At 34.5% G+C, this 12182-nt stretch overlaps 1 protein-coding gene across 1 annotated transcript in view; it reads right to left on the reverse strand.

The window, feature by feature from the left end:
* The window catches only part of ORC5 (origin recognition complex subunit 5), a 74863-nt gene that overhangs the window by 47318 nt on the left and 15363 nt on the right, over positions 1–12182 (reverse strand). The window contains exons 5-8 of the mRNA XM_065938789.1: positions 10755–10866; positions 4691–4821; positions 2283–2331; positions 2104–2194 (exon numbers count right to left, since the gene is read on the reverse strand). Of these exons, the coding sequence (XP_065794861.1) occupies positions 2104–2194; positions 2283–2331; positions 4691–4821; positions 10755–10866 (383 nt within the window). The remainder of the gene's footprint in view (positions 1–2103; positions 2195–2282; positions 2332–4690; positions 4822–10754; positions 10867–12182) is intronic.

A 12182-nucleotide genomic window follows, 5' to 3' on the forward strand; every position in this document is an offset into this window, starting at 1 on the left:
TGAGACTTCTGTAATTTTATTTTAATAATTTTAAGTTCTGAACTATTCTGATGTCACCTTTAACCTATATAGTAAACCATGAGTTTGTTCTACTTTGCTTTTTCTCTTTCTCTTCTTTTCCCATATTTCAACCTTGTAATTGTGTTATTCCCATCCTGTCAGAGAATGTAATTGTATACACAGTATTCTTCTACCCTTGTTCCCATCTTTCAGTTTTGACCTATAATTAATCAAATGTAGTGCGCATCAATCCTTTTGCTAAAGCTTCCCTAAGCATCTCCATTGCACTGATTTTTCAGAAAGTGCTTATGAATATAGCGTTCCCTGAGTTCTTACAAGTTTAACACTGTTTTTCTATAGCCACGATACCTGAATGACAGGTTGGCTGGATATAAACTTCCTTGGCTTATACTTCCTCTCTCCTCAAGTTTCTTGAAAATGTTGCTCACTTATCATTTTGCTTTATTACAGATTCATCTTCCCTGGTAAGTAGTTTACCTTTTTGCCTTATTCCCCCCACTTCACTTCATTCTTTACCACCAAGGAGACAGGAGATACCATGTCCTTCCAAATCACCCTCAAAAACCGTACTTTCCCAAAACTGCTTTGTTAATTCTTGTCTACATACTCTTGTCTACATACTTTTGATTCTCCAATAGCCAGTGCTCAGGCCTCACTTGCTCTCAGTATTTTCTCACTTAGAGTCGGACTCTCTTTCCAGAGGTGATACATTTGTATTTCAGGACATATGTCAACCCCGTGCCCTGTCCCCATTGTCCTCTCCTCTTTTCCCTATAGTCACTGCTTAACTTTTCACTTCAGCCCCAGAGTTGGCTCTGCGGGCTTCGATTGTTTATTTCACTATTTACATATAACTTAAAACTTGTAGTTAACTCTGTAGCGTGGGCATGCATGCTTAGTCAGTCAGGTCCGACTCTTTGCAACCTGATGGATTATAGCCCACCAGACTCTACTGTCCATGGGATTATCCTGGCAGTATCCTGGAGTGGATTGACATTTCCTCCTCCAGGGGATCTTCCCAATCCAGGGATAGAATCTGCATCTCCTGGGGCTCCGGCATTGGCAGACGGATTCTTTACCACAGAGCCAGCAGAGCAGACTTCTAGTCAGACTGCAGGCTAGGGTTAGAGTGATTTTATTTGCTCTCCTTAGTGATCTTTGTGGAGAGAACTGCATTCAGGTGGCCAACATTATCCTATGGAAAACTAGAAGTCCTTAGGAGTCACTTTAACAACCACTCAAATTTTTCTACCTTTAAAAGGTCAGATCACAAGCTTTTCTATTCTGTGACTTCCAAAAACTTCATTAAATGACTTTTTATTATTAAAAAAAAGGATTAAATATCTTTGCAATATTTCTATTTATTCAGAAACTATTAATATTAAAATCTTCTAATTGGCTAATTAAATCAAACACAAAGTATAGATTAAGGTATTCATAAAATAAAAATGATAAAATTGATTAGCAAGTGAAAAAAGACAAAAGTGTTGATGTTTTTAAATCTATGTTGCTTTGCAATGTAGATTAAACCTAACATCCATAAGGCTTTCTTATTTGTATCACAAATCACTTTCACATGTATTACTGAAATCTTCTAAGGATTGTTAGAAGAGGAATCTGAAGTCTAGAGGTTTTAGTAAGTTGCTAATACCTCAAAAGGTAGAAAACAGTTAAGCTGGAAATCAAAACCATTGTTCTTCTCACGATACTATGTCTGCGCAATCATGTCTCCTGAGTAGTTTCATTACCATGAACAGACAAACATAGATTTATGACTTGATTTATACACTTCAATACTCAATTTTTCATTATGCCATTCAAATATCTAACATAACTAAAAACAAAGCTGAAACCGATTTTCCTGTAGCTTTCCAGAGTTAAAAAAATTAACAATTATTAGAAATATGCCTTGTGTAACATTACTGACTAAAAATTGTTTGTCTTTCCCAAAATAGTAAGAAATGATTCAAAATTCACAAGAACTTTTTCCCAATGTGAAGAAGATAGGAAAACATGTGGACACATTAGCAAATATTCTAAACAAAGATAGAGAAACAACATATATAACAAATAAAAAATTACCTTGATATTTCTCTGAGATAAACAGTCTGCATGGCTTTCTTCAAATGAGGTTCAATGTTTCTCCACAGCTTGCGAGTATCACGTTCACCTGCTACCCCAAAGAAGAGAAAATTTCAATAATTTAGATCTTACAGAAATTTTTTTCAAAAGAAAAATTATTACAGTAAAATTATAGTTACCTTCTCCTTTAACCACAGGTTCACAATATTTAGGAAAATTAAGTACTGCCTATAAACAACGGGGGAAAAAAGAGAAAAAAAATTTACCACAATTAGAAATTATTTTTCAAGTGAAATTTTTGTTAGGATTCAGGCAAATTTACTTCAATATAATTGCCCAAATAAAATGTTATCATAGTTTATTACAACAATAAAAACCATAATTATCAATAACAATAGTAATACAACATGTAAAATATTCCTTAATTGGCTAAATCCCACCTAATATATTGGCTTCTAGATATAAAGTAACATAACAATCTCCAGGAGAAGGAAATGGCAGCCCACTCCAGTACTCTTGCCTGGGAAATCCCATGGACAGAGTAGCCTGGCAGGCTGCAGTCCATGGGGTCGCAAAGAGTCGGACACGACTGAGCGACTTCACTTTCACTTTTCACTTTCCTGCACTGGAGAAGGAAATGGCAACCCACTCCAGTGTTCTTGCCTGGAGAATCCCAGGGACGGGGGAGCCTGGTGGGCTGCCGTCTGTGGGGTCACACATAGTCGGACATGACTGAAGTGACTTAGCAGCAGCAGCAACAATCCCCAAAGCAGATTTAAAAGTACATACCTATAAAAGATGCCTAAAAAGAATATTCTGCAGATGATTTATTAAGTTCTCAAGAAATGTGCCACTTACAAACTTTGAAACAAAAGTCTCCATTCAAAGGAAAATGGAAAATATGTTTATTATCCTACATTCTACATATACAGAAAAATAAGGACACTATACTGTTTCTTCTCCAATACTGAAAGATCATCTTATATTTATTAGTATCAGTAGGAGTAATAAAGACTTAAACCACACTTCAAGTTTCAAGTTTTTGAATATAATGTAACAAGAAAAAAAGCTGTAATCTCATCCCTCAATAAAATCATTCCTCAGTGAAACCCAAAGGACTTTATAAAAACCATATTTAGATTTAACATTTTCTTTTCCTACAAACAGTTTTTCTAAATAATTCTTCCTTCTTGTACTTTATAATAATCTTCTTTGAAAAGACTGCCAGCACAGATGCCTACAGGATTCAGGACACCAGAGTTAAGGAATGGTAACAAGTTATTTTGCAGGAAGGACAGAGGAAGAGTCCTCATTCCCGACTCCAACTCACGCAGGATGCACGCTGACCCTCTCTCCACTCTGTAAGCCCCGTTGCTGTCATTCCCTCTGTCACCAGGAATCTCACACATTCAACTTCTGGAAAGGTGTTAGTGATGAGCTTGAGCTACAACAGTTTGTTTCTGGTTTGTTGCCTACTTAGAAGACACTTGGCAAATCTACATCTAAATTAGAAGAGGCCTACAATTTAAAAGTTCCAAAAACATACTAAATATGAACACAATTTCTCCTATATTCTATCTCAAATACACACTGAATCTAAGTAATATTTTTCAGAGCAAAGAAAAGGGCAAAGCAAAGAAAATATATCAAGAGAATCTGTTCCTTTGAAAGTTCCATTTTCTAACCTTAAGATATTTTACCATCTTGTTACATGGAGATAAGATCTTAAGTATTAATAAAAGATTCTAAGAAACCAGATATTCTTGCCTTCTCCCTCTTGGATCCACACAACCAAAGAAGAAAGATTAAAATTAAGTTAAATATGAAAATTAAATACATTTTCCAAACTGCTTATGAAGTATAAACAGCTATTCTAGTGTTTAAAAAAAATGTTTTAAAAGTAACCTTTTATATAAATTCAAAGTAATATAAAGATTGCTAACTCAAGGTTAGTGGCTAACGAAAGACCTATGTAAAGCTTCTGACCACATTCAAGTGCATCTAGATTTCAGACCACTATCAATACATGCGCTGTGCTTAGTTGCTCAGTCATGTCCTATTCTTTGCAACCTCAAGGGCTGTAGCCTGCCAGGCTCCTGTGTTCACAGGGATTCTCCAGGCAAGAATACTGGAGTGGGTTGCCATGCCCTCGTCCAGGAGATCTTCCCAACCCAGAGATCATACCCAGGTCTCCTGCACTGCAGGTGGATTCTTTATTGACTGAGCTACCGGAGAAGCCCTGGTAATATCAATACATATTAATACAAAAACCTGAAAAACAATTGTTAACAAAAATTAGATTTATAATTGTTTATTAAGTTTTCACACCTCCTCTCTGTTAGTATTCATTTTAATTTTAATAAAAATTATCTGTGATTAGAGAAAAGAGAAAGGAGGAAATCAAAAACACACTCCCAAGGATTTATGAAAGCAAACAACTAAAGATGACTGAAAGGTTTCAGATCAGGTCAAAACTTGTACTAATCCACAGATTTCTATTTCTAGAATAAATTTTTAGCTTCTAGCCTATCTCACACCTTTTCTACATAAAAGATATACATTTTATTTAAGCAAAATGAGAACTCACCAGATGCCGGAGTTCTTTCAAATCTCGACAGACAGTGTAGAAAACTCCAAGAAGAATGTTAATGTAGGCAGCATAGAAATCAGCTGAATACTCTGGAGGATGATCATGAGATAGGATCTTCTGCAGGTTCCCTGTTCACGGGACATAAATGAACAGAAATGACTGACCTAGCACCCTAGTCGTATCTTCCAGCATTTTATAATACAGGTTTAAATAATAAACACGCAGGTTCAGCAATTATCAGGAATAATAAAACAGTTACAAGATTAAAATGTAAAAGTAATACAAGTTTTGAAGCTGAGGTAAAAGAATCATGAATCTAATGTTCTAAAAAAATTACTAAATTTTACCTGACATATATACTAAGAAATGACATCTAAAGAAAAGTTTACCTGACATATATACTAAGAAATGACATCGAAAGAAAATCACAAGAACCTTATAATAAGCAAAGCAACATCAATATCAAGAGCAAAAAAATAATATGGATTTCAGTTATTTTTCCAATTACATAAATCAGCTAAGTAAAAACAAACGGTACTATATAAATCACCACCAAATTGAAAAATGCTCATTTTTTTGCAAAATGAAAACAAGTCAAGAAGTTTTTCATGAAAATCTTCATCTTTACTTTGTCATTCCCTTTTTTATAAAATGTGTTTTCTTCCTACAACTTTGGTATCTTTATTTCTCTTTTATCTTACTCTTATACAGCATCACATGTTTAGAATCCTAAGTGAAAGTTGCTCAGTCATGTCCAACTCTTTGTGACTCCATGGACTATACAGTCCATGGAATTCTTCAGGCCACTTCAGAATACTGGAGTGGGAACCTTCTCCAGGGGATCTTCCCAACCAGGGATCGAGCCCAGGTGGTCCACATTGTTGGGCAGATTCTTCACCAGCTGAGCCACAAGGGAAGCCCAAGAATATTGGAGTGGGTAGCCTATCCCTTTTCCAGCGAATCTTCCTGACCCAGGAACCAAGCTGGGGTCTCCAGCATTGCAGGCGGATTCTTTACCAAAGGAACTATCAGGGAAGCCTTTACAATCCTAAACTTATATTTTATTCTGTTAGAAATGTAGTATTGTAGAAGCACAGTTAAAACTAAAAAGAAACCATCTATAATTCAGAATTTCCCAGTTTATAGCACCTGAATCAGTCAGTCATTTATTCCTTATTGCAATTCCCTCTGACTTCTTGATGCAATGGTCTGTTCAGACTTCTCAGTTAAGAGCTCTCTGACCAAGACTAGTACTGTAAACCTAGTTCCACAGGGTTCAAGGCTATCACAATACTTTCAAGTGAAAATTCTTATGGAATGCTCTGATCAAGTCAATTTCCTTTTTCTTAAGAATTCTTCTGAGTATTTTTACTATGAATACTTTGCCATTTACCATCGGACCTTGATTTTAACTGTTCTCTTATTCCTCACAGTCAGTCAGGTACATAACAATATATGTGGTCTATCAATAGGTACTAATATACAGAAATTCAGAAATAGTTGTATTAACAGCATCTGCTAGACAGGGCAGTTGGCCAAAAGAAAACGCCAAAAACCAAATAAACAAAGTTTCCCTTCCCAAAAGATCATTTTAAAGCCTATTCTCATGTCTAGAATGTTATCCTGAAGGAATTCTAAATAGAGATTGTTACTAGATCTGCAATTTTATATCATAACCACTGGAAAAAATATACAAAGTCCAAAATTTGACTTTGGAGCCTATGGATTTTTATAACTAATAGCAATTTTAAATTTAATGTTACCACATTTTTAAAACATAAATATTTGATACACTAAAAACTTGTAAAAAGTGCCTTAAAACTAGGAGATAAAGGTACTTGTATACAAAAGCTGACAGATAACTGGACTGATGGAAGAAAGAGGGACTTCTGCTTCCAGCCATGAGGGAGTATTTCCAGTTCAGAAATACTCTTCTATAGATAAACAACTAAAAACTGGATAAAATATAGAAAACGACCATTTTCAGACATCAGGTAGCCAAGAACTCTAATACAAGAAAAGGGAAATGAGGTGAGTCTTACCATCAGCCAGGCTTTCTAATTAGAGGAAACTTTACAATAGTGGTACAGTAGAGCTGCAAAAGCAGCCCATTAATCTTAGTGAGTTGAGACAGAAGTGGGAGTAGAGAAAGCTAAGGGTACTAGAATACACAGGGTAAAGTTCATGAGAGAAGGACACTATGCAGAGAAAGAGCCCCAGAAATCTACATTAAGGGTTGCCCTTGATTCTTAGCTGAATGCCAACATTTACATGCATAGACAGAGTAAAAGCCAAGAACAAACAAGAAAAACTTCTGGGGAAAAAAACAATTATTGGAGAGCTGTAAGTCAAACAATATCCAGAGTTCAGACAGGGATATAATCTGTTCATTTTTCCACCAGTAAGAACAGAGAAACTATACTAAATATATGGAGCATTCAGCAGAGAACCCAAAAGGACTTAGAAATATCTTAGAAGTGGAACTAAAATTAGCCCTGAACCCTCTCTCCAGAAGAGCTTAAAAATAACTTCAAGAGGGTCAAACATATCTTCAAGTGATTTAAATGCTTAACAGAAAAAAGTCCAACATACAAGAACAAAAAACTTAATATCTATCATTCAATCAAAAATTACTAAGCACATGACAAAGTATAATGGATATCCGTAACAGAAAAATCAGTCAATAGAAACACCACCACAATGAAAGAGGTAATTGAATTAGTACACAAGGACATTAAAACAACTATTAAAAACATGCTCATATGCTTAAGGAAATAAAGGAAAACAAAGCATAATGAGCTCTATAAAGAAAAATTCCACTGGATTTAGTAGTCGCTCAGTCATGTCCAACTCTTTGCGATGCCATGGACTGCAGCACGCCAGGCCTCCCTGTCCGTCACCAACTCCCGGAGTTTATTCAAACTCATGTCCAAGTCAGTGGAGTCAGTGATGCCATCCAACCATCTCATCATGTGTCGTCCCCTTCTCCCGTCTTCAATCTTCCCCAGCATCAGGGTCTTTTCAAATGAGTCAGGTCTTCGCATTAGGTGGCCAAAGTATTGGACTTTCAGCTTCAACATCAGTCCTTCCAATGAACATTTAGGACTGATTTCCTTTAGGATGGACTGGTTGGATCTCCTTGCAGTCCAAGGGACTCTGAAGAGTCTTCTCCAAGTCTTCACAGTTCAAAAGCACCAATCCTTCGGCACTCAGCTTTCTTTATGGCCCAACTCTCACATCCATACCTGACTACTGGAAAAACCATAGCTTTGACTAGATGGGACTTTTGTTGGCAAATGTCTCTGCTTTTTAATATGCTGTCTAGGTTGATCATAGCTTTTCTTCCAAGGAGTAAGCATTTTTTAATTTCATGGCTGTGGTCACCATCTGCAGTGATTCTGGAGCCCAAAAAAATACTCTCTCACTGTTTCCATTGTTTCCCCATCTATCTGCCATGAAGTGATGGGACCGGATGCCAGGATCTTAGTTTTTTGAATGTTGAGTTTTAAGCCAACTTTTCCACTCTCCTCTTTCACTTTCATCAACAGGCTCTTTAGTTCTTCACTTTCTGCCATAAGAGTGGTGTCATCTGCGTATCTGCAGTTATTGATATTTCTCCTGGCAATCTTGATTCCAGCTTGTGCTTCATCCAGCCCGGCATTTTGCATGATGTACTCTGCATATAAGTTAAATAAGCAGGGTGACAATATACAGCCTTGATGTACTCCTTTCCTAATTTTGAACCAGTCTGTTATTCCATGTCTGGTTCTAATTGTTGCTTCTTGACCTGCACACAGATTTCTCAGGAGGCAGGTAAGGTGGTCTGCTATTCCCATCTCTTGAAGAATTTTCCAGTTTGTTTGATCCACACAGTCAAAGACTTTGGTGTAGTCAACAAAGCAGAAGTAAATGTTTTTGGAACTCTCTTGCTTTTTCTATGATCAAACAGATGTTGGCAATTTGACCTCTGGCTCCTCTGCCTTTTCTCCTTCTTTTTATCCACTGGATTGGATAATTGCAGACGAAGACACTTGTAGAGAAAAAGGTCAGTGAACTTGAAGACACAGAAACAAAAGCTAAACCAAATAAAACACTGAGGGAAAAAAGATCCAAAGTTTAAATGAATAAATAAGAGATTCAGCAGGACAATATCAAGAGATCTAACAGTCATGTAATGGCAGCCCTGGAAAAACGTGTGGGGAGCAGAAGGGACAGATGAAATATTTTTAGAAATAATGGTTGAAATTTTCCAAAGTTGAAACTATACATTCATTATCCAAAAAGCTCAACAAGTATCCAGGAGGGTACATGATAAAAGATATTTTCTACCTTGCCTTTTCATTTCTGTAAAGCCCAAACAGTAATATATGCAAAGTGTAGGATAAAAATTGCACAAAAGTTGTGAGGTGAGAAATTATAAGTCACTGAGATTTTCAGATTGTTTACTAGAGCATAGTATAATTTATTCCAATTGATTGGAATTTAGTTATTCCAAAAACTATACCAAAAACCTGACTAACTGTACTATAATCCAACTGAAGAAAAAAAAAAAGAAAAGCATTACCAAAAGATGAGCAGTCTGCATGTGGGAGAGAGCAGAAAACTAGAAATCCAAATTAGGCCCCTGATACTGCTAAGAGGAAAGGGTGTCCTGAAGGTTAGATAACATAGTCCTTCAGATGACATATGTATCAAGTTATGACTGGATGACTCAGGCACTAAGATTATCCTTTTGCCCAGGTTCCATGCTTACTTATTCTGACTATAATTTGGCTTATCAATTAATACTTCTTTTTTAACACTTTCTTGTGTGATGGTGCTTTTGAATTTTTTTAAAAAATGGTATGTTAAAGGTTCTAAAATTTCATAACTAGATGAACTTGATTCCATATCATGCTTTTCAAAAATCGACACTTTTCTATACTTTTAAAAATTAACAAGATCACTTTAATTATGTCCTCAAATTGTCTCCATCTCTGCTGCTTTACATCCTAATTTTAAAAAAAAATCAAATTCTACAATTCATGATAGCATACTTTAATTTCAACTTTACTAGAAAACTAGCATTTTAAAATAATTTTTCAGTACTTAAACCTAAAATAGGCCATGAAAAACTTTAACATCTAACAGTCATGACATTAAGTACAAAGAAATTTTTTAATGAAATCCTTTATTTTCTTCCTACCCTTTTCTCCTTGTGATTTTCATAGCCCTATTAAAAATAAGGGCTCCCTTCATCTATTTTGGGTTTCTTTTTTCTATCTCAGTTAATTAGCAAAGGCAGGAGGTGTTATTTGACTGCTGTTCTTGTGAAAACAGACAAAACTGTGTTGATCTTAATATAATCAATGTTTATAACTATTAGTTCAGAGGGACAGTGTTTCGAAGCCAAGGTCAAGAAATGGCATCTTTTTCAGAGCCTCTAACCACCTTATGCTTAAGTTATAATCTTTGAATCAGAAGTATCATATTTGTACAGTAACAGCACAGTATTAATCTACAAAACTACTCAGAAACACAAAAAGCTCCTGTGCTTTTCCAAAGATAAAAATCATCAGGATCTATGAAATTTAAGCACACACACAAAAAAATAAGGACTAGCAGTTGCCACTGTAAGACTTACAGTAATGAAAAATGAGATTTACAAAATTAAAAGATACATTCTGGGTAGTACTTAACTCAAGCACATGGTATATGAACATTTCAGTACAATTTTAATGTGCTTTGCTAACTTAGTCTGATTTTCACTTGTAAGGAAATTATAATCATAACATATATATCTTGCTGTCCTGACTAAAAAAATGTGAAAATACACCATTAGCATAAATATGTGAGAAATGCTCACTAAAAAAAATGGTAATTATAAGAGAACCACCTCTCATAGTTCCAAAATAAAACCTCTATTAAGTGCAGAAATACTAACATTTATTTGAGATTGGCAGCAAACCCTAATAGATTAAGACATCAAAGTATTCTCATTAGAACATGCTAGCTTAATCTTTTAAGTAACAAAAAAATATTTTACTGAGTATCATTGTCAAAACAATGTATTCAATTTTACCTATGCTATAATCAGGGAAATACAAGACAAATGGTTCAAAGCATCCGGTATTTGGACGAAACTTTTCCCAAACAATTTCACTGAGAAAGATAACAGTCACATTTCTGTCAGTCTGTAAAAGAGAGATAAATAAAAGTAAACTTGCATTAAAAAATCTTAATCAGAACAATAATTTCATTTGAATTTTTCTTTCAAAATAAATCCAGCAATGTTCTAATATATGGCAAATTATTTGCATATTAATAGGCCATATTTAGAAAACCTAATCAAGGAGCTCATCTTTATATGCAAATTTTCCTACATAATTACTTAGAATTTCCATAAAACTTTCAGGTTAATTGACAATTCAGTTACATGTAACACTAGCTGTCACAGAAGGATTTATTTTATAGAAATTAAGAAACACATCTGCTTGAATGATTAAAATAAGACCTTTTCATGGGTGTTTTCAAAGAAATCATACACTTAAATAATAAACCAAAAAAGGCAAAATTGATATGGCTATAGTACCTACAGAAAAGAATGTATTTGTTGAAGAAGATGATGAGCTTACATTATAAACACAAACAAGAATGAGTATCCAAAATACCAACGTTAAGTAAACAGACATCTTTTGAAATTATAATATTCTAGAAATAACATTAAGAGAACAAACTCAGTGTATATGTTATCCTTCTACAAAGTGGCCATGAATGCTAATTTTAATGCTAGAATTTATCTGTAGACACCTCTGCATTCCCAACACAAATTTTATTTTGTTTTTTTTTTTTTCTCCAACACAAATTTTAATTCTTCCCATGTTTTTTGGGATGTCTCCTAAGTTGAGTAACAGATATGATATCTGTTTTGTTCTATAACTATTCTTAGAACTAAATCTCTTACACTATTCTTTGATTGTGATTTACTTTTATAGTTTCTAACTTATGTGTAATCTTATACTCAAATTTTCATTATTTATAGAAATATACTTCTGGCTAACAAAGGAGGTTAGGTTCAATAAGTTAATGACTCCATAGAAAGTGTAGCATCTTCATGAAAGATAAAAGATTTTTACTTTCAAATGCTTTTTGTCTTATCAATTTTTAATAATTCCTGATTTCTATAGAGATAAAAGGGCATGCTCCAAACACAATCTTGATTACAAAGCACTTTCGCTTTAAAATATGATTATCCAAAAGCATTTTATAAAGTCAGCTAAAAAAATACTGAGAGATTAAAAAAATATAGGCTATTAACAGTCTAAAAGGACTTTAAGTTGGTTCTCATCTGTTCATCTGAAAGTACTTTCAAGTACAGTGATATCTATCATAATTTAAACTTCATTTTACTCTGATAAGTATTTAATATAAAAAGTGGGAAATGCCTTGGCTATATTTCTTTTCAATGACATACACATTTAAAAATCAAACATGTTTTCAGAAACATCAA

This window comes from Muntiacus reevesi, chromosome 6, assembly GCF_963930625.1.
Source record: "Muntiacus reevesi chromosome 6, mMunRee1.1, whole genome shotgun sequence".
In the NCBI taxonomy this organism is placed as follows: domain Eukaryota; kingdom Metazoa; phylum Chordata; class Mammalia; order Artiodactyla; family Cervidae; genus Muntiacus; species Muntiacus reevesi.